Source organism: Orbicella faveolata, unplaced genomic scaffold, assembly GCF_042242905.1.
Source record: "Orbicella faveolata isolate gen_17 unplaced genomic scaffold, um_ofav_v1 contig_24, whole genome shotgun sequence".
NCBI classification, from domain to species: domain Eukaryota; kingdom Metazoa; phylum Cnidaria; class Anthozoa; order Scleractinia; family Merulinidae; genus Orbicella; species Orbicella faveolata.
The window spans coordinates 34,774,382-34,797,224 of NW_028301552.1; the positions used below are offsets into that span (position 1 = coordinate 34,774,382).

General features: G+C 40.4%; 3 protein-coding genes across 6 annotated transcripts in view; 2 read left to right on the forward strand and 1 right to left on the reverse strand.

The window, feature by feature from the left end:
- Window positions 1-1,932: 1,932 nt before the first annotated feature.
- Window positions 1,933-20,302, forward strand: LOC110056674 (triokinase/FMN cyclase-like). Of its 4 annotated transcripts, none has more exons than XM_089291408.1 (15): window positions 1,933-2,474; window positions 4,553-4,631; window positions 5,375-5,464; window positions 6,880-6,914; window positions 7,655-7,745; window positions 8,053-8,142; window positions 9,015-9,134; window positions 9,700-9,846; window positions 10,418-10,546; window positions 10,923-11,041; window positions 11,863-11,966; window positions 12,694-12,727; window positions 13,429-13,518; window positions 14,180-14,350; window positions 20,014-20,302. In XM_089291408.1, the coding sequence occupies exons 1-14, from the start codon at window positions 1,956-1,958 to the stop codon at window positions 14,333-14,335; spliced, it is 1,803 nt and encodes a 600-aa protein (XP_089147534.1). In that variant the 5' UTR covers window positions 1,933-1,955; the 3' UTR covers window positions 14,336-14,350; window positions 20,014-20,302. The 4 variants fall into 4 exon arrangements, with proteins under 4 accessions (XP_089147534.1, XP_089147535.1, XP_089147533.1 ...); XM_089291409.1 differs by having other exon boundaries at window positions 20,018-20,302; XM_089291407.1 differs by lacking the exon at window positions 20,014-20,302 and adding an exon at window positions 14,486-15,308 and having other exon boundaries at window positions 1,934-2,474.
- The window catches only part of LOC110056716 (adenosine receptor A2b-like), a 31,956-nt gene continuing 23,334 nt past the window's right edge, over window positions 14,222-22,843 (forward strand). Inside the window, exon 1 of the mRNA XM_089291414.1 lies at window positions 14,222-14,350. The gene's annotated coding sequence lies outside the window, so the exon portion shown is untranslated. The remainder of the gene's footprint in view (window positions 14,351-22,843) is intronic.
- On the reverse strand, window positions 21,021-22,171 carry LOC110056614 (uncharacterized). Its single transcript, XM_020763128.2, has one exon. It carries the CDS (start codon window positions 22,041-22,043, stop codon window positions 21,528-21,530), a length of 516 nt encoding a protein of 171 aa, XP_020618787.2. The 5' UTR covers window positions 22,044-22,171; the 3' UTR covers window positions 21,021-21,527.

The window sequence follows — 22,843 nt, forward strand, 5'->3', positions numbered from 1 at the left end:
TATTTTTGCCACAGAACTGTCAATTTTGTTTTAGTCATCAAAGATTAAAAATATAGGCGAATAACTTCAAATTTAATAGTACACTTAAGATAGGTTCCAAATTCAGTACTTAATTTTCGTTTCTCTTCTGATGCTGCTGAAATAAGTGGGCACTTGTTAAAACATTTCTTGACATGTACACAAATATTTCCCGGCTTGTCAAACTAAAACAAACAAAGTCGAAAAACGTCTGTATTAATTCGCATTGCCTTGCGTAAACGAAATACTTTATTTGCAAAAGAAGACTTACATTGACTTAAGACTTACGCAAGGACCACTTTACAACAAGAAAAACACAGTTGATGAAGAAAAAAAAGATCGTGGACAATTTGAATTACATTGAAGCCGAAGTACTGTAATATGGAGAGTGGGGTACGTGAGTCATCCGATGCTATGTTTGGGCGTTCGTTTTCTTCAATTTATCATTTAGAGCGAGTGATAAAAAACCATCACGAAATATTTCTAAATTGGTGCCATTCTGGTGAGAAAAAAATCTTAAAATAGCTACCGGAACTGTTATTTAAGATGAAAATCCTATTTTTACCTCATGTTCCAAAGGGAAAAAACAACTTCAGTAGAATATTTTTTAATTAATCAGCAGCTAATATCGATTTTCTTGTTATCTGATTCCCAAGAGAAAATGTTCATGATGGGAAAACGCACCTGTCGGTTATATTTTGGCTTTGAACAAGGAAGAAGATCTGTCAACTATCTATATTTGATTTGATTTTTTGTTACGTTGCCAAGTCAATTTGCATTTTGCCAAGTAATTTGCCCAAGAGTTCGGATAAACGGAACGCGTGAAACAAGCTTCGTTGAACAGCCAGAAATATAAACTATTTCGCGTGATTTATTGCAAGTAATTCTGTGTAACCCATTTTTCTCATTTATTTTATTTGCTGTATTACAGTTTTAGGAAATGTTTTGGTTGTGCGTAGACCACTAGTGCCAGCCCCTTTCAAGTGTGTGGTCCCGCCCGAAGCGCAAAGCAAGATTTCGTTTAGATCCGATATACGTTTTTTGCGTTTGTCCAAACCTTTCAAAGTGAAAATTAGTGATAAAGATGAAAAACGATTAAAAAACTACGTTTCGATGCTATCCGGACCGCAACTTTCAGCTAGTAACACTTTTCCAACTCATGTATGCAACTGGGCTCGATTTCGGCCACTCTCTCGCGTCCGGTCCTTAGGGTGTCAAACTCAAATCGTTATTTTTCACCCTAATTAAAAATGATGCCAGGCAGCCAGTGGCGTCGAGAAGTCATTTTGCATCGTTATTATTTGTTTTGGAAATGAAGTATTTGAACAGACAATACCAAATTAACGGCTAACGCAACAGAAAGTTTAGAAATACAGTGGGCTACACAGACTTCATAGCATTTGGGTTTGCAATCGTCGCTAGTTCAGCAAAATTCAAGAAAACCCGAATTTCACAATTTTGGGTTTCGTATCACCTCTTTCCAGACTTTCAGCTTTTACTGGAAAGAAAAACGTTTGATTCCAGCTTTACATAAAGACAAATTTTAATGGCAACGAATAGCCAAGCTATTCGAAAGTAATTTACTCCTGAACGGAATAGTAAAGTGTCACTACTGGAGTATCTGTACCCGGGGGGTGTCCCATATAAAAAGGCTGGGAGTGCTCGTCGTACCTTTTAGGAGTTAAAAAAGCGGTTTGGTATCTCTTAGGGTTTAGCCTCCGAAAAAAATATGACAGCAGATAATTTGTTGTTTTAGAATTGGTACTTCTTAGGGGTACTTCAAGCCAAGCCCTCAAAACAGGATCTTGGTACCTCTAATTAAGGGGTTCATTTCAAAATTTCCGGCGGGCACCCCCGTTCTTTTCCTGTGGGAGTCCCCTCCGGGATCAGGCAAACCTTGGCGTTCTCTTGCCCAGTTCTCCTCAACGATTGACAAAATGGCGGCCGAAGAGAAGGAAATGAACGCATCAAAGAAACTTATAAATAACTCATTGAATGTTGTGGATGAGGCTTTAGAAGGATTTGTTGCTGCAAACCCTGGACTAAGACTGTTAAAAGGCCACCGAGTTGTTATCCGTGAAGATGTATACGAGCTTCGGAAGGCTGGGAAAGTTACTCTCATTTCCGGGGGAGGTAGTGGCCACGAGCCGGCACAGGCAGGTTTTGTGGGGAGGGGGATGCTTTCTGCTTCTGTGTCTGGTGATGTGTTCACCTCTCCTCCAACCACGTCTATTCTCGCTGCCATAAGGGCGGTCGGGAAACACAACAGTGGTGGAACTCTCTTGATTGTGACGAATTACACGGGCGATCGTCTGAATTTTGGGTTCGCCGCGGAAAGAGCCGTCACCGAAGGAATGAAAGTTGAAATGGTGGTAGTAGGGGAAGACTGCGCCCTTACCAGCAAGGACAAAACGGCAGGAAGGAGGGGACTCTGTGGGACTGTTCTTATTCACAAGGTAATTCAGGACTTGTACAGTTCCCTATCAGGAGATCACGAAAGAATCACGCAACAAGCACACGGGATTTTTTTCTGAAGTTAGTTCAATAATAAAATTAAGAAATTAAGGAAATTAATGAATCGACGAACGGAAAATTTCTAAGGTAGGTAAATACACCGCGGAATGGTGTTTTATGTAAGAAAAGTGTCACGCACTGGAGTGTCACGCTCTTGCTGTCACGTAAGCTCCAGTTTTTGCGCAAGCCTCAGCCAGTCAAGTTCGTCAAGATGGCAACAGAGGAAAAACCTACAACGTCGAAGAAACTAATCAATGACCCATTGCATACAGTTGACGAAGCTTTAGAAGGGATCGTTGCTGCCAATCCTGGACTTAATCTTCTCAAAAATCACCGCGTAATTATTCGCGAGGATGTAGACGAACTACGAAAGGCTGGGAAAGTCACTCTCATTTCTGGAGGTGGTAGTGGTCACGAGCCTTCGCACGCGGGATTCGTCGGAAAAGGGATGCTCACAGCTGCCGTAGCGGGCGCTGTGTTTACTTCCCCGCCGACCAAATCGATACTTGCTGCTATAAGAGCGGTGGGTCGTGAAAATAGCGGAGGAACACTTTTGATTGTGAAAAATTACACTGGGGACCGTTTGAATTTCGGATTCGCGGCGGAGAGGGCTAAAGCCGAGGGAATGAAAGTTGAAATGGTAGTTGTCAGAGAAGACTGTGCTCTCACTAGCAAGGACAAAACGGCGGGAAGGAGGGGGCTTTGTGGGACTGTACTTATCCATAAGGTAATGACTTGGGATTTGAGGAGAGGATAATACAGTAAACACCCGCGTATAAGAACTTAGTGATTTAAGAACCTACAGGCTGAAATTGGGCATTTTAATACCCAAATATATAAGAACCTATTTAGGCTGGCAAAGAACAATAGGTTCTTATACAAAAAAACACTCTTATTTTGTAGCCAAAATACTGGATTTTAATTGATAGAAATTGTGAAATTTCTGAGAAACACCATGAAAATGATTTGTTTAATTGAAAATCTTTTAAATACAGAGTATAGAATACTGTATTTATTATTGTTTAAAAAATAAGGCTTGGCATTTTTGCGGTTTAAAATACAAATGTTCAACCATTATGACATACTAGTACTACAGTAGCTCTCTGAATGGTATCACTATGACAACTCCTACAAATAAGAACCTACTAAGAACCTAATCAGCCTGAGTTCGGAAAAACTACCCCAAAATATAAGAACCCATTCAGCCTGAACCCAAAAATTCTAGGTTCTTATACGCGGGTGTTTACTGTACATATCAGGCAAATGAGCGAATTTGTCCATCCGGTGACTCCAACTTCAATTCAAATTTTCAGGAGAGCTGTAAGAAACTACTGGGTAGGCAAGGTATTTTGTGTTTAGGCTTGCGACTTGCAGGTGGCTACCGGGGGGGGGGGGGGGGGGGGCTCCGATATAAAAAGGACGAGGTGGTTGTCGTACCTCTCAGGGGTTAAAAAACCAGTTTTGAAACCCCTTGGGTGTTCAGCTTCAAAAGGTCCACAGCAGCAGTTTTTGGTGTACCTTTTGGGGTATTGTGCTGAAAAAACATGATAGAAAATGATGCTTAGAGGTGAAAAAACTTTTCAAGCCATGCCCACAAAGCAGAATCTTGGCACCTCTTAGGGTTCTTTTCAAATTTTTTGACAAGCACCCCTGTCCTTTTTATATGAGATCCCCCCCCCCCCCTGGGGGTGGCCATTCCAGATGGTCAGATACCCTTAGGGGTTTGGTCCAACATCAATCATGGTCAAAGTCATATGATTTGTTAGAAAAGTACAAAAGGCTATGGTCCATTGCAGGGTAAACTGCTCCTGCATTACATTTATACACCAGGGTGGGGAGAGGACCTGTGAGAGTAAAGTATCTTGTCCAAGAACACAACACTCAACAAAACAATGCCGCTAGCCTTAGCTCAAAGCCAGAATCCCTGATACTCACACCATTAGACCAGCTCTCCTCCTACTAATATTAAACTGTTACACAGTGCTAATTATGTGCCTAAGTGTAATGTTTTTTTTTGTAGATTGCAGGTGCACTGGCCGAGGAAGGTAAATCTCTTGAGGAAATAACACGAGTGGCAAAATCTGCAGCTCAAGCCATGGGTATGTGACCGTATATAAATTGTGCATAACACATTAATTTAACTAGGGAGAGATGCTTGAGCACAGGTTCATTAACACAATAATAATTATTGAATGCTATTTTCAAGACATTTGTTTGTCAGTTATTTTAATGGTGCATGGGCAACTGCTAATGTGTTAGGATTATGTGGAAAATCCTCTATGACTGGGGTGCAGTGCCCTTAGATATGGTGGTCTCGTGGTTATTACTTGCATTGGAGCAGACTTAAAATGTATCAGTCAATTCAAAACTTCACCATCCATGGCATCTCCTCAGACATTAAACATTTTGAGTTTTCAGTTGGTCAAATTTCTATCCCCTGGGCCAAAATTGTGTTCAGATGCCCCACCTTTGGATCGTTCTCAGAAATCAAATTCAAAGGCCCCTACCCCCTCCCCCCCAGTAAGAACATATGTGGTAAAAATGAGTCACAAAAAAGAAACAAAATCACTCTTAGATACATGTACATTTACCCAGCTAGAACTTCCACTGTGCCCCAGGTCTATGAATCTATTAATATATCATTACTTAAAATATAAATTAAAGTGATTAATAAGTTTTCATGAGCAAACTGCTTTTAATATATTTATCTTCAAGCACAACAAATGCTCAAGTATACCTGGGGGGATATTGATGTTTCTATTTGACTGATACATAAACTTTCCTATATTTCAGTAACATATCAGTAGCTGTTGTTAAGTATGTAATGTATTCTTTATTCCAGGAACCATTGGTGTGAGTTTAGCTCCTTGCAGTCTGCCAGGATCCCTACCGTCCTTTGTTTTGGGCAGTGATGAAATGGAGTTAGGCCTGGGTGAGAGCTTGACTGTTCTGCTTTATCATTCACAATTCTCTTTAAATTTATGGTAATGTTTACATTTTCAAATTAACAAATCGAATGTGGTTTAGTGTGGTCTGTTCTCTTATTGACAACGATATGTGTCATTACAGTGGTCAAAATTTTGGAGACTCACGAGGCACAGCCGAGTGAGTCCACAACAAATTTTGAGCCTAATTAACAACAACAAAGTTTTGAACCTAATTATTAGGCTCAAAAGTTTATTACAGTTGAGTAACGGTAATAATAATTATCATCATCATCATCATCATCATTTTATTCATCATTTTATTCATCATCTTGATTGTCTTCGTCATCATTATCATCATCTTTCCCAAAACTGCTCCAGCATGTTGCTGGCCAGGAAGTAGGAGCAGATAGTTGTAAACAGTCATCGGTGCAATTTTCTTGTATTCTGATGTGCATAGATGCATTTTTAGATCTTAGGGTCCCTACTAGTCTCCTCCGCAGCCGTGTTTTGGGATGTCATGCAACGCTCCCCCCAAAGAAACGGCTGCTCACATCCGAACCACATTCTTTTCCTTTTGTGTTTGTGGTTTGTTTGCGCTCTGTTGAACAGACCAATCACATAATAGCAAAGTGTGAATGACGTAAGCTTTCGCGCAAAAAGGTCTGCGGTGCGAACACGCGAGGGATTTCTGGCTTTTGTTTCACGCCGCACGTCGCCAAAAATAGGTGGTGTTCGCAGGTTACGATCATGACGGACGAAAAAAATTGTAAATGAAAGTCCTAAGTACAAGTGCTTCATGTGCTCATCGCTATGTTCAGCTATAAATGAGACTATATATTTTCTCCAAATGTCAAATTGTAAGCGTCAATCAAGGGCCAAACGCTTCCTACAGATTGTAATCAGGTCGGAAAGAGCGGCATTCAGAACTCGATGTCAACAAATTTAGCGAAGCTACTTGATTTCCTGGTTCCTTTATTAAGTTAAAATAGATATCTTCCTTCTAGACAGTAATTTTTTGAGTTGAAAGCTTCTAATAATTAACTTGAACTTTGAAGAGTCTTCAGCTACATAGAAAGCTCGTGCAAGTGTCGCCGGTATTTTTCGGCGTCCCTAAACAAAAGCCGGAAATCTGTATGTTTATTTGTGACATCTCCCACGACGGAATACAAAGATAAAAAACATTCCCTGATTGGACAAGTTTCAAAGGGCGAATTTGGCACGAAAACGTTCTAGAAAATGGAACGGAAGCGGTGATTGGCTAATTTCGTGAAAGGAATGTTGTTCGGATGTGAGCAGCCGTTTCTTTGGGGGGAGCGTTGCGTGACATCCCAAAAAACGGCTGCGGAGGAGACTAGGTCCCTACTGAACTGGAATTAAAAAGAAAATAAATGAGCAATAATATGGCTTTTTATTTCTTCAGGCATTCATGGAGAACCTGGTGTGAAAAGAGTCAAGGTATTGCACAAATAATGTACAAGTCTCATTATAAATGATCAACATGAGATTTCTCTTTACATTGCTTATTGTTAGAAAGGTTTCAAACAGACAGGTGATCAGAACAAAAAAAGATCAATGATTTATGAAGTGACATAAGGTCTAGTCATGGCATAGAAAATAAGATGTACATTACATTTGAATTGACAATATATTGCATACTTCCAGAGATAGATTCTCAGATGCCAAAATACCATCACTTAACTTGTAACATAAATATTAATATTAAGCCTTCTTTCGTGGAATGTGGAATGTGTTACATATGTTTCATATATCATAAATTAAGGTATCATACCTGGTGACAATAGAACATGTACAAGTACTTGTTCTTTTTGTTGTTAAATTATACTTGAAAAGTTGTGCTGCTTGGAATTCTTTGTAGTAACCTAGCCCATTCTTTAGTCACAATACTCCTTCCAAACTTGTTTTTTTCGAAATGTGCAGTTCCTGAGAAAATATACATACTCCCCCACCTCCCCCCCCCCCCCCCCCCCGCCATAGAAGCCTGGATTTGACTTTCCTGGGGGTGGGAGGTTCACTAAGACCAAAAAATTTAATAAAGAAAGATACTATGATTAACTGGAATTTCCAGAGGGGTGGGTGGTCTTAGATAAAATCCCTTCCATGGGGGAAGTATGAATATGTTTTGGAACTACATTATGAAAAATTCCTTTCCATAAATGTTTGGTTTCTTGTTTAAGCTTGAGAAGGCTGACAATGTTGTCAAGACCATGATTGATCATATGTCAGATGTTGAGAGTGGAGCGACATACAAGTTGAGCCTTAAACAGGGTCAGTTGCACTGGAACTACAACTGTAAATACTATATACACGATAAATAATAATATTTATTGTGCATATAGTACTTGTATTAATTTTATAATTCTTGTCCAGTACTTGTATCTATAATTTATTAATATCTTATTATAAGAATAGAGAAAATCATCAATTAACTTATACAAGATATCTTTATGATAGTAATAATTATTCAATTATATATTATCATGTTCTAAGTGCTATCCATTAAATTTATTATAATCAGAAATATTAGAATTGTCATGTTTTGAACTTGCTTGGTTTTGTTTTTCAAATGTTACAGGGGACAGGGTAGCTTTAGTGGTGAACAATCTTGGAGGAACTTCAGTCCTAGAGCTGAACATTGTAGTAAGGGCTGCAATCACTTACCTAAGTAAGTCAGTTAAATGCAGTGACATAATACAGTCAGTGTTCTTCTAACTGGCATCTAATAAAAGAAGACATTATCTTGAAACTTTAAGTGGCCAAGTTTGTTTTGCTCTGTTGTACATCAGTTCTTTAATTCATTTGCTACAAGGTGGGCATCTCACTAAGACAGACACCCCTTCAAGGGGGACACCCCTCTAAGGTACAAACACCCCTCTCTAAATCAGGCATGTTCCTTCTTAGGCAGACACCTTTTTATACAGCCACCTTTTTAATTAAGATTAACCCTTCAGGCAGAAACCTTTCTAAAGCAGACAGCTCTAAAGGAAAGCAGACACTTCTCTAAGGATAACACCATATTTCTTAAGAGGAAACCTCTCTAAGACAGGCAGCTGTCTAAGGTGAACATCTCTCAGAGATAGAAGGTAAAGTTTGCATACAAGCCAAGTGGCCCATGAGGCTGGCGCTTATCTCTGATTTTTGTAGCATGAAGCGACTAGGAGTATTTTGACTACCCCCTGGATTAGATGCTAGTCCATCACGGGGTTACACCCCAGCATAAAATTCACCAGTACCTATTTAATATATACCTGGGTGGAGAGAGGCATTGCAAGAGTAGTGCCTCAACACAGTATACCCGGCCAGGGCTCGAACCCTGACCACTCGTTCTGAAGGTGAGTGCACTAACCATGAGGCCACGCATCTCCACCTCGGAGATGAAAGGCAGCTCTGTAAAAACACATAAATTTCCTGAAGCCACTGACAGCTCTCCAAGGCAGAGATCACAGTATTCTGAACATGACAGTTGCACTTGCACATTAAAAATTGAAACTTCAGGTTGATTTTCAAGCATTTATTTCATGCATTCATTTCTTCCAGCCAAAGAAAAAGGTGTTCAAGTTGATAGAGTGTATGTTGGCAGTTTTATGACTTCACTGGAAATGGCCGGAGTGTCAATCACTTTGCTTCACCTGGATGAAACAAGGGCTCATTGTTTAGGTAATAGTTGCCATATTTGAAACTGTGTCTAGATCATTCAGTCGAAAAAAGAGTTCTCACAATGGTACCCCGCGTGGTACAGTGGAGAAAGATAGAACTATAACTGTATCTCCTTATGTTATGTAATTTAATTGCTCCACAACATATTCAACTTGAGCTTCCCAGCAGGTTAAGTTTGGGGGAAGGGGGAAACTCCCATATAATAAGGGCTAGATGGTCATCATATCTTTTAAGGGGTTAAAAAAGCAGTTATGGTACCTATTTCAGAGTTCAGCTTCAAAAGGTCCACAGTGGGAGCTTTTACAGTACCTGTTAGGGTATTGAGCTGAAAAATATACAAAAAAATTTGTTTTGTTAGAATTGGTACCCCTTAGGGGTGAAAAAAATTGAAGCCACACCCACAAAACAGGATCTTGGTACCTCTTAAGAATTCTTTTCAAAATTTCGGGTGAGCAGCCCTGTTCTTTTTGTGAGGTAATCCCTCCCGGGTTAAGTGGAGGCTCTTATAGATTAGTGGTCAAATTTAATGTTTTGGCATGATGAAATGCTTCTATTTGTTTCACAGACCAGAGCACAACAGCACCAGCATGGCCACATGTTTCGTTATCACCTACTACAGGTTGCCTGAGAACTGATAAGGAGCCTTTAGAAGTACCCTGTGATGATGTAGAAGACAAAAGAGAAGCTACTTCTGAAAAATTGACAGCTTTAGGTATGGTTTTCCTATAATGGCATATACAGAACGCGCGCTCTAATTGGCTAATTGTAGGCATTATTCTCCCGTTATGCCCACGGGCTGATTACGGGCCTGCAAAAACATGCAGGAAGTAATTTTAAAAAATCATTGTTTTTTTCTGAAAATTGTAGCGTCTGAAAACTATGAATGACGAGGAACTCTCTGAGAGTGAATTCTATTACCCTGATGAGCTACAATTTTAGAAGAACAGAACGGCGAATTCACTATGTTGGTACCGGGCAGGACGAAGTAAACGGCCATTTGAACAGCTCTATACGTCATAGAATCCTCGCACGTTTGGTCTTTACGGGAAAAGATCAAACCTCGGCCTTGGCGTATTGACCTCGCTATCGTTCGGTAAATACGGCATGGTCTTGGTTTAAGATTTTCTCGTAAAGACCCCGTGTAAAGACCTCGCTCTCGGTTAATAAGTAGTTAGTAATAATTGTTAACACATTTGTTTCCTCTCTTCTATATGAAAACAATAGATGAGATGACTTTTTGTAGGAATCTTTTAATAAATTGTTTTGTTTTGGTTATTTTGCAGGGGAACAAGTTTATGCAGTCCTCAGTCATGTGGCTGATGCTCTCCTTGCTGCTGAAGGAAAACTCAATGAGTTGGATAATCTGGCTGGCGATGGAGATTGTGGGTCCACTCTCTCTCGTGGAGCATCAGGTACGTAATACTGTGCACGCATTGCGGGCCTGAACTTTGGTATTGTCTATAATTTTCTACTAGTAGATGATCTTTAAGAAATTTTTGTGTTCACTTACCCAACGTCCTTTCATCACATAACAGCATGCATGTAAGCTTAGAAGCCGCTACATATCTCAAGCAGTTTCTCAACTAGAGTTCGCTCCATGAAGGAAACTAAGAGCTTTGGAGCTACTTCAAAGTTTTCTATTGTACTGTAAATATTTCGGACCCTTAAAATTTCGGACGGTTTTATTTTCAGACGCTTCTTTTTTGTCCGAAATTAAATTCGTACGAAAATTAAATGTCCGAAAAAAAAATGCTGAAAATTTTGCAAAGTAATGTAAATTTTTTGCAGCTATAAAAAAAGCCTTAGGATCACGTGATGCACCTGGTTTGCCGTGTAACAGTCCAGAGGAGTTGTTGTTATCTCTTGCCAACTTATGCGAGGATCACATGGGCGGGAGCTCAGGGGTGGTGAGTTATCCGGCACCTTCTATAATCACTCAGCAGTTCAAGTGAGGATTCCACGAAGACGTGTTGGCTCAGTTTGCCTTTTACAGTGTGACTACTCGAACCCGGCCACCTAAACTGAAAACAATGGACCAGGAGCTTCTCGTGACGGCAATTTTGTGAAGAGTTATTGTTCGTATTCTTCAATGTTATTGGTTTATTTATGAAAAAGATCGCTATCCGTTGTTCTGAAGTAACGTTCTGATTGGTTAACTCTTTTCCAAGTGGCTCGGCTCGAGTAGTCGCACTGTAACTGTTTTGCTGTGATCTGACCTAGGGTGGTTTTTTGGGGTTCAACGTATAGATGGATTGGACCGATTTTTGCAGTGTTGTTGCTGATCAGAAAGTAAAGAGTATATAGAACTGTCAATTTCAGTGAATGTTTAGCCATGTTGTTGTTTTTCAGTTGCCGAGGGATGTTGCATAATAGCCGAGGGATGCTGCATAATAGCCCAGTGGTCCAAATTTTACTTCATTATGCAGGGGTTCTATTAAGATTTCTCAGCAGGAGGGTAACTGGTTTTCACAGCCAGGCAAATCTTAGTTTATAAGAGAAACTTTCCTCTAGATGGTCAAACCAGGCGGCCAAAATCACCCTCACAGCCGGTCAATTTGCCCAGTGCTCGGCCCTCAATGAAACCCCTGCATTGTGTGGCTGAGTTTTCATCCTTGAGAGATTACTCGAACTGGATCATTTTGTAGACATGCGTATAACGTGTAGATTTACAGATGATTATAGCTGGTGGTATTTCAATCCTTGCTGGACATCCTCTGTTTTTCAACAGTTCTACAGCCTCTTGCTTACATCCGGGACAGTTCATCTCAGGAGTGACTCAGCTGCAAGGGCCTGGGCGAAGGCTTGGGAAGCTGGTGTCCAGGCCATTATGAGGTATGCATAAAGAGTGCCATTGCAGAGAAATCTCCAGAATAGCGTTTACATTATTTGATCCCGAAGGTAGATATACGCTATACAATACTGCCAAGGAAACAGAGGCGTAACTGTAGATTGCTGGTTTTCTGCAGACAAGTTGTTATGTTTTTTAGTAAATGGTTTGAACCCGGGAGTATCCGTAGTTCATCTTGTGTGATCTTCCGGGTGAGGGTAGTTCTGAAAAGACCTTTTTTTGAGTCACCAACTACTAAATTACCGACTTAATTTGACTAACAATAGACGAACCTCAAACAGACCGACTTAATTTGACGAACAGTAGACGGATCGAAACTTAGTACAGAAAACCGACAAATTGCTGCTGACAAACTTTACACGAGTCGTACAGCCAATACCATCACGGCTAAACTGACCAATCCCTTTCAACAGACCAGACTTAAAGCACCATCTACTGACAAACACTATTCACTTGACTCTGAAGATGACTTCCGCTCAGGTTGTCGAAACATCAGTCAACAACAACAGTGCTTTTCAGAACCACTCTCACCTGGACGATCACACTATACGAATTGCTGAGTTTTGCCTTGAAAATCTCCATGTTATGAGCCCTCCAATGTTCTGTCAGTGATCATTTGATTAAAAATTCGATTTTTCCAGTGGTTATTTTGAGTCTAAATCAGAGAAATCCTATGAACAAATAACGACGCTTTTCTTTGCTCATCGTTAGATACGGCGGAGCGGAACCTGGGGACCGTACCATGGTATGTAATATGCTTTACGTTCTGTGAGAAAACACGTTCGTGAACTTATTGTAATAAGGTACCTCTTTCACATACTTAGTCACACAGCCACTGCATCCCTTTTCTAAACCCTTGTAATGAAGTTAATGAACAATATTACGGGAGAACGTGGAGCATTACCAGATACATCCACTAGGTACGTCTGTTCGAAATATTTTAATTAAAGGCCCTTCTAGATATGCCTAAATGACAGACTTCCCTGCCCTTTCTTATACCTCAACTTGTGAAATCCCGTCGCTGTTACTTACCTGAAGCCTAAAAAAGGTACCCCTTTCGGTGGGAGCCTCCATATAGGCCATTGTAGGGAATACCCCCCGGGGCTTTTTTTAGCCATGGGATCACGCTCACGATGCTGTTGTGGCTGATGAACGTGTTGATCACTTTGGAAAACGGCCAAGATACAGAAATTCGTATCAAAACTTTATAGCTCAGTTGGTAGAGCAAGGCGCTGGTATCGGGAAGGTCATGGGTTGGAATCTAATTGTGACAAAGCTGACAGCGTACTCAGGGAGGTAGTGACCTCCGCATCTCGACCCAGAGAATTCCAGACTTGTGAAAACGTTGTCTGATGAAGTTATTATCTATCAGTGAGTTGATGTGGGCAATGTGGTTCAACGTTTCAGTAGCTCTGTGATTTGATATCGCTGTGGGTTTATTTTCAGCTCGATGCGTTGCATCCTGCGGGATCAACTTTGACTTCACAACTCGCTTCAGGGACAGACCCCATAGAGGCACTGAAAAAAGCTGTTGAGGTATTTGACACTTTTCCTCGGAAGTGAATTAGCGTAGGGAGAAATCTAACGTTATATTTATACAGTCGAACCTCCACTAACGGCCACCTCTCTGCGATGGCCACTTAATCTGGCCCCGACGAACAATCCATACATTCACTCTTATTTTAACTTCTCCACAACGGCCACCTCTCCACAAGGGCAACGGCCACTGAAACTCGTCCCAACTGCCAAAATAACCTCTCGTCAACGGCCAGTTAATCAACGACTGACGAAAACCCCATTTTTTTATTGTAAGAGGTCACCAAACTTGGTCTCCGTTTCCGTTAAGTTTCTGTTTTGTTGATACATTTTAATTTATATGTGCTAAAATAAGCATTTTTTTGGGGGGGGGGGGGGGAAATTTGCACCCCCGAAAAAAACAGGAGTCATATTACACCCCTACTTCCCCATAACGGCCACTTCTCTACAACGGAACGGCGCTTTCCTCTGTCTCCAAGGTGGCCGTTGTGGAAAGGGTCGACTGTGTTAAGCTGCCTAACTAAGATGGCAGTCTGGGGGTTGAGATGGCAAACGCTGGAGCACACAGTTTTACCGTCAGCTTCGTTAACAATGAAGCAACCGTGTAGAATTGCACCGTTGTGGTTTGGGATTCACATGAAGCGGGTTTATTATATTCCAGGCTGCAGAATACGGAGCTCAGTCTACCTCCACCATGGCAGCCCGAGCAGGTCGCTCCAGTTACGTGAGTGAAAAGCATTTGAATTCCCCAGATCCAGGGGCACTTGCGGTAGCCATTTGGTTCCGAGCGGCTTATAACGCGCTGAAAAAATCATGAAACAACTTCAGAAAGGTATGTTGGAAATGCTCTTTGTTCAGCTTGAGTTCGAGGTTTGAGAGGCAGGGGAACGGTGCAGTGGAACGGTGTACAAGAACTGTAAAATATTGTATCATTTCTAAACCCTGTTTTTGTTGTTCATTATGCCAGGTTATTTAATGGTACTAGAAGGAACAAGACGTTTTAACGAAACAGAAGTGATCTTTGCTTTCCTGTGCTCGGACCATTTTCTCAGCGATGTTTTCTTTACATGACAGGGCTGAGGACGTGAATGTTAAAAAAGATATTTTAAAAATTACAATATTAATATTAAGTTTTTGGCAATTATTTATATAGAAATTTAAAGTAATAGGTATATATAGTAGATCTTATGAAAACAATCGAACTTCGCTTCACAGACATCTCGTATGGGACGAAAACTTCCTTAGCGATGACGTCGCTTCATAGATCCGTGTTGCTTCTCTGATTGGCTGTTGCTAAAATATTGATTTACGCGGGCAAGTAACAACCAATCGGTAACGGTGAATCGTGAATGTCGCTTTCGAAGGGAGAACTTAATTTGAAGGAGGTTTCACCTTGAAAACGCATCAAATGTTTTCCGTCCACACTACGCCGGAGAAATTTGAAATCGCAACAATCACCGGTCATTTTGGAAAACTCAGTCAGGGAGATCATGTGATTATCGAGACGCCATCGTTTTCGAAAAGCTCCGTTGTCAAAATGTTTTCCGTCCTCACGACAAGGAAAAGCCGGCATTTTCAAATTCCTCCGCTTTGAAAAGCGTTTTCGAAAAGCTCCGTTTTCGCTGACGGATTAGTGTGGACGGTAGGCCTAACCGTAGAAAGAAAGCTGCGTTTTCAAATTTCTCCGGCGCAGTGTGGACGCTGCCTCAGGCTAACTCTGTCATGTTTTAAAAATTTTGGAACATTTTAATGAGCGCAATTGAAAGAAATAAAAATCAGAGCCACAGAAACTTTGGTTTGCGAGTCAGGTTTCTCAGCCTTAAGGAATTTGTCCCGATTAAAATTCTTTAAAGGAAGAGATGGTATGATACAGGAACAACAATTTTGACGGTGTGTGTGTTTGCCTTTGGTAGTTATAAATTTGTTGTTGTTCTTGACTGTTCCCGATTAAAGCCATCAGAAGTCATCAGAAGTCCAAAACAAACCGAAGTCTTTTCCCCTTAATATCGTTCCTTCAACACCGAATAGCGCTCAGACAACATTGTGAGACAAAATCATTGTCACCTTTTTGTTAGAATTTCACCAAATGAAAACTTCTTACCTTAACGTGACAAAGACTAGTTGAAAATTTTAGTCGCTGGAAAATGCGTTGTGTAGTAGAAAACACGCAGTAAATTCGTACCCATTTCGCGTGCGGCCAAGAAGCCATAGCAAGCTCCTTTCTTATGAACGCAAAGTGCACGTCACGAAAACCTCTAACGTCACGCAGGTTGCCAAATTATATTTTTGTTTCCGTAGTCACAAGGTAATACCGTATAACAATTTGAAAGCGTGTTGTGAACACTGATCCGAAAGAGTTTATGCCATTCGCATGTTCAGAATACATTGCCATATTTAGAGGCGAGATCTTTTGTTGTATATACGGGTGAAGTAAAGTGGTTCGTAGGTTGGAAAGAGAAGACGATGTACATGCTTTCTTAAGTGCAATGCGGTTTTCGACATATATCCTGACAATTCAGTAAACCCTTCGAATGCAAATGAGAAGTTCGTTTCTTTAACGACGACCATTGACAAAGATCGTACGTGCTAAAATTGGTGGCCATTTGGCCATTCCAATCGATCGAGCTTGCTAGAACTTGCTAGAAGAGTCTGCTTAAGCTCTTGATACTGCTTTAATCCTTTGTACCAGTGATCGCATTATTATTTTGACCGAGAGAAATCTCGAAAAGACCACGGCTTGTTCAATACTCTATTTACCAACACCTGTTTTATATGCGCACGTGAAGCGCTGACCTACAGAGCCAATATCCTTTATCGAGCTATTTGAGTCGAGTCCATTTTTGTCCGAGTATAATCGGAAATCGCGTAGCCAAAATAACTTGTGGTTAGGATACGATTCAAAACAATATTATCATTTACACGCGCAAGCAAATTCGCTGTAATATCGATCGAAAAATATGGTAGAAAATTCAAAAAGGCCATCGTTTAATAGTACACAGCTAGGCAGTGCTACACTTGAGAATTGTCATTGCTCATCTGTTTATGTCATTAATCATAATTTAATGCTATCTGTTTTCGTAATGAAACACTGCTTTAGCTTTGTCGAGTTCCAGTGACCCGTGTCGAGGAATGTTTTGACGACGAAATACGTGCGACAAAACAAGAGTGCCATTGCGCGTTCCATGGCGCCATTCTGTCTCGGGTATGCCGAGATATTTGGTTCTTAATCATTCTTTTAACGTTTTGCGATGATGGCAATCGAGCTGTGACTTTGCAAGTTAGCGATAACCCTTAATCAATGTGAACTTTTGATTAGCGTGTAAGTTTTAAGCCGTTCTGCCTTGAATTGGTTTGAAGCACCATGCCGTACGCGTTGTCAGATTTCAATAACCAACCCTACTCTTTTTTGTTGTTGTTTCTTTCATAACGCTTTCTTGGTGGGCTTTTTAAATTGAATTGCTCGACAAAAAATAGTCTTAACAAATGATATGAAACACAATGAAAGTACTAATATAATAGTAGCTATGAAGTAATATATAGATTTAGCCAAGCCTAAGAGCGGAGCTCTTGGGGCGGATTGTTCAAAGCCCCGATTAAGCTAAACCAAGATAAGCGAGAATTTTGATTTGAGTTTGTAACTTTGCGGTGAGGTTTTCTCTATATTGCTTTGCCTTCTGATCTGAGTTTGAATATTCTCCAAATACACAAAGCAAAAGCAGTGAAAAACATTTGTTTTCAACTTTTAATACTGGGTTAGAGTTAACCGGCTTCCGAACAACCGGTTAACCTGACATGAGCCAATCGAAAACCAGAACTTAGTCAGTGTTCAATGTCAGGGAGCCCCCTCCCCTGGGACTAAACCACTTGTAGATGGAAACTAATAGTGTTTAGACAGGGCTATTTGTTGGCGGGTTATCCCCGACTTTGTAACACACTGTCGTAACTTCATTTTACAGTCAAGCCCCTAAGTTCGTTTCGGGAATTCTGCTTTCAAGATTTGAGTACATGAAATAATTTAAAAGTTGTTTACGCGGCGAGTATTGAAAGGTCATAAACTGGGAAATACTTATCAGTTCTTTTATATCACCCACATCATGCCATGCATGGGTCGATTGCCAGCACTGAAGCTGTGCCGAAAACGCCCACAATAAAGATTTTAAGCGACAGAGGCCGTATTGAACCTTATACGATATTCCCGGATGTGCTGTGTTTTTTTGCAGTAGTTTGTAGGAGGACCAAATCTGGAGAACGTACTTCAGTTGTTTAGGATGTTGAATTCACCGTCGTTTAAAAAAAATCCTGTCCAAATTTGATGAATGTACTACTTTATTTTTAGGTCTCCGTTATGGATATTGGCGCCCGGATAAAATACATTTCTTAGTATTGCACCCGCGTGTTTTGAAGTGTCGATCGTTTGGCGTGATTGCGTAACTGATGTTTACATGTAATAACACCCTGAACACTTCAGTTAAACACTGGGACTTTTCTTCCTTTCTTCCTTCCTTTTCATCGTTGTTCAGTCGAAACTATCATTTGTTTCTTTTTTCGGCAGACAGACATTATTTCATTCGATCATTAGCGCTTGTAAAATGTCACTTTGCGTAATTATTGTCCGACTGAAGTTTAATAATAAAACCCTGAATTACAGGAGTTTTGCTCTTCATCTTTGTTGACAATACCACTTCTCGTTTGCTTGCACTATAGACATTTAGTTTCGTTAGGCCGATTCAGTAAAACCAGTGCCATTCGACATGATTTTTTGGCGTTAAACATGGACGATATTGTTCAGCGAAACTAGCGTTTCCGTAGAAAGGAAGCGTGGTAAAAAGACCAGGAATGTCAGTTTCTTTCAACAGCGTACTTATATTGAGTAGTATTGGTTCGCAATCAATTGGGTTTTTTTTAGTGTATATCTTAAACATTATAGGATGCTTTCCTTTTGTTGTGGCTGTAATTGCGGAAAAATCCTATTCCGCATGTCTCTACCTGTTGTTTGTATGCTATATTTGTTTCCTGTACTTCTGAACCGGCTGTTGCATGCACGTATCGCCTCCTTTTTGTGAGATGGCGATTTGAATGAGATAAATTATTTTTCGTAGGGATGTTTTCTCAATCCCTGCTGGCATAAAAACTTCACGCCTCAGTAAAACGCCAGTTTTTGCGCGATAGTTGCCATTGCTGGCTTGAAAACCATTCCCCTTTATTTGCGCACTGTACTTTCCACAAACACAAATTTCATTGAGTTCGAGTTTTGACTTTAGAACTGGAAAGCGCCGTGCCTTGTTTTTTTTTTGTATGGTCACACGTGTGTATGTTTGGAAGAACAAAAATCAACCCCACTGAAAACGACCTCCGGATTGTACCTTTTTTCTCGTTGAAAACACAGAACTGAATGTTTCTTTCTCTTAAATGGATGCAATTTTTCTTGAGTAAAGGAATTCATTCATTAACGTCAATTTTCGCCGGGCAAGTTTCAAAAGAAGCCGGCTTAATCATCGTCAGTTGTCCTGGCCTTTTATAAATTTTTTCCTGCCATTTACCGTGTTCAAAATCAAACCATTTATTTTGGGGTTTTCTAAGATCTAAGAGCGTGTCCCAGCTTCCCGGCAATATGGATGAAAGTATGTTAGTTTACTTGCACTTAGCAAACATGGTGTAATCCTGTTTTAATTAAATATGCTAACCTCGGTCTGAATGTTTGCCTCCCAGAAATGACTCCCTTCTGATTTTGTTTGTTTTTCACAAACCTCAGACTTGACTGTCTGAAATATTTAACCTTTGTGTACCGAAAGCTTAGATGATGTCCGACAATTCTATCCCTTCCTTCCTTCGTTGAATATGCCGACCGGGCGAGATTTTCTTAATTCGTATTTTACATTGGGTGGACCTTGTACACTCTGAAGGTTTTGAAAGCCATTTCAGATGCAAAGAGCTTACAAGCATTTCTAGTGACTGAATTTGACTGATCGGATTTCTCAGATCCGTTAATACGCCCCAAACACGGAGTGATGGATGGGGATGTTCAGTGTTTTTTTTTTTTTTTTCTTTCACTTGTGAGTCCATGGACGTTAAAAATGTCAGTTACTTGAAATGCAACAATTTGAATGGAAACCTTTTATCACCTGACATTAAATCTTCATTCACACTTCAAACTAACGTGCGAAACCTGAAGCTGCATAGACCCGTTGCTGCTTCTCAGTGTTCTGTCATCCATGCTTTTTGTTTTCTCTTATGTTTTAAGATAAAAGTGTATATATTCCTCGAGCCATAAATAGAAGCTCTTCTTCTTAAAAAAAGCTGAAAACCGCTTGCAATATCTGAAAGTATTTTGGAGCAGCTCAAACCACAGAGCCGTACAAACCGCCACAGTTGACTCTTAATTGGCTTTTTCAACCACTCCCTTGCATTCACAAAAGTTGTTTTTTTTTTTTACTAGACTCATTTCAAGGACATGTAGTAAAATTATTTTCACTGTTTGTTTTAATCCATGCATAGACAGAAACAAGCGAGGCATGTGAACGGAGGAAACCGAAAAACAAATACAACATTGGTGTACTGTTCCGCTGAGTGAATTTGGTCCCCGATGACCTCGAAGGCACGCTACATATTCCAAACCTTCACGGAGTCTGTTTTTGTTTGATATTGCACCACTCATTAGAACATTTGCGGACCCAATGGGCGGCTATCGGGCCAACAGGAGACGTCACAAGGACGTAATTTGAATTCTAAATGCTTAAAATGACGAAGTAAATTAAGTAAAACTATATTGGAGATTACCAAGAAATCTCGTTCGATTACGGTGGCTCGCATTTTGAAAGTTTCGTAAACCAATTACCATGATGACAAAGGAAATGGAAAATCGGCTTTATAAAGAAAGGGGTTAGGGCTAAATCGCACCCAAAACAATAAGATTAATTTTGTATTCTAATATGATAACAATAAGCAAATGTCTGCTTTATAACTCTTTGTTATGGCTTGGGAAATATTGCCTCGGTAGGTTGATTACAAAACTATCGAGTAAAGACTAAAGAAACCTTTTATAAACACCAAATTATCCGCGCGCTGTGGGGTTCGCTGTTGAAAACCCGCTTGCTTTGTTTAATCGTGCTGCGTAACCCATTCAAAAACACGAAACAGAGGAAATCTTACTCCTGTTGGGAGCTTCCTGCTTATATTTACTCACAGCTGCAAAAGCATGACACGCAAGAATAATTGTTCAATTTTCGCAACCCTCCATGTCGTGGTTAAAACAACAACGTTAATGGTTTAGAAGATAAGAATTTCTTCGTCAAAGTGAAAGAAGATATCTTTTGCAGAGGCCTTCAGACTGTTAATTCAATTGAGGGTTGAAACGATTAGGTTTCGTTTGCTCTTTTGTTGTTTATACATACACATGGGTGGTTGATCTTACTCGATAACAAACAGATGGCTAAACTATACCCATTTCCCTTATACAGCAGAAAATTGGCCACCCGTTTGAAATCCAAGAAAAATCTACGCGCTCCTTTTCTAGTATATTTTATTTCACAGACCAAATCTTGTCCAACTTTTCAACAGTAATGTGCTAATTAACTTTAAATGAAAATTGCCGTAACAAATGTAAATTTTATCATGGCAAATTGGCAAGACGTGATGGCATTGCTAGATAACAAGTTACATTTGGCTTCCATATGTACTTTCTTAAGGTCTCTTATCTTACAAGTACAAAAACAATATTTACACATTTTCGAACTCTTGATGTGTCCTTGAGAACGAATGCTTTGCAGAAGTCTTTCATTTGGAGAATGACGGAAACTGTCAAGTCGAGCATGTTCTAATAAACGCATCGCTTGGCGATTTCGTTTTTCAGTACATCCGCAGTGTTACCCTCTCAGATAAGCGCAAGTTCTCTGTCGATCTCTGCCTCTTTCGTAGACTTTCAGCATGCAACTCTGTCCAAATCTCCTCGCAATCTTCATCTTGTTATTACTTCAGCTAAAGCCCTTCTGTTCCTAAGCTATCCGCGCGCATCAGCAACTATGCTGTAAAGAGTCCTTATCTAACGGAGGCATGTTGTAAAGCAAAGTCGCTCTAAGCAATATCCTTAGGATACTTTCATCGTCTGTAACTTCAACGGGAAACTTTCCCTCTTTGTCCTCAGCTCTGACATTTGCGCCGCAGCGTAAAAGAAAACGGCAAATTTCCTCGTAACCTTCGCTGGCGGCGTAGTGCAGCGGTGTCCAGCCAAACCTGTCTTTTTTGTTAACATTCGCTCCTAGTTCAACGAGCATTTTGGCGCTCTCCAAATTTCCGTCCAAAACGCATTGGTTTAGTGCCGTGAGTCCTGACGTGGTAATCTCATTGATTTCACAGCATGTGATTTGCTTTCTCAGTCGCTTTTTCAACGCTTCTCTGTCTTTGGGTTGATCGGCCGCCGCGATTTGAAGCTGTACCACCATATCGATTGGCACTCGTCGACTCAGCCTTTTTCGTTTCTTCTGGAGCGGTGATCCATCGGGCGAGGCGGCCATGGCTAAATCTTGCATGATGCTCTAGTACAAATACCGTGAAAGCTGTTGTCAAATTTGCTCCGCACCGCGCTATGATCAGCTTCTCAACTAATTGACACCTCGAGGAACAGTACTCTTCTGCGAGTGAGGTGCGTGAACGAGTCCTTTTATGCCGATCAGATTCCGGGGTCGCACGAGTGAACAACACAAAGGAATCAATTACAGAGGTCACGTAGCTGATCGATAGTCGTGCTGGGAGATGTTACGTCATGCAAGGAACGATATACTAGAACGTGCGGTGTCACGAATTTCACGAAGCGCTAAAGTGAAATGACGTTTCTCTCTCAGGCGCTTATCTTGCGTAATACAAACCTTATTAATGAGACTTAAATGAACTCTCTTATCTGTTATAATTTGAAGGCCAAACAGGCATTATCAGTGACCTTTCGTGTCGGCGCGCGAGTAGTATTTTTTTCAAAGAGACCGTCTCGCTACGGATGAAGGACGGATGTCAAATCTTGACAAATTTTGCCTTTTAAAACATTGATTCCTTGCATCCTCAATGAATTTTTCCGACGTTGAATAATATAATATTAGTTTTACGACTTTGCGAGAGATTCCACCCTTTCTCAGGCTTCAGAATAGCTGAGAAAAAAATCGAAATCGAAAAAATCGAAAATTTCACGCAGAAGATAATTCAGAAAAACTCTCAAAGATTCTTTTGAAGGTTTATTTCATCGTTCGTTCGTTGTCACAGTGTTCTTAGATTTTTTGTATACTCGCCCTTAATAGACCCGTTAATAAGCTACTCGTTCTGAAGCTACATTGTTCATTGA

Bases quoted from the DNA above. Each gene is read 5' to 3' on its own strand.
- LOC110056674 (XM_089291408.1), top strand. From the start codon at position 1,956: ATGGCGGCCGAAGAGAAGGAAATGAACGCATCAAAGAAACTTATAAAT. The intron at 2,475-4,552 runs GTAATTCAGGAC...TTTTTTTTGTAG, and splicing joins GGACTGTTCTTATTCACAAG to ATTGCAGGTGCACTGGCCGA. The intron at 9,135-9,699 runs GTAATAGTTGCC...TTTGTTTCACAG, and splicing joins AACAAGGGCTCATTGTTTAG to ACCAGAGCACAACAGCACCA.
- LOC110056614 (XM_020763128.2), bottom strand. From the start codon at position 22,043: ATGCAAGATTTAGCCATGGCCGCCTCGCCCGATGGATCACCGCTCCAG.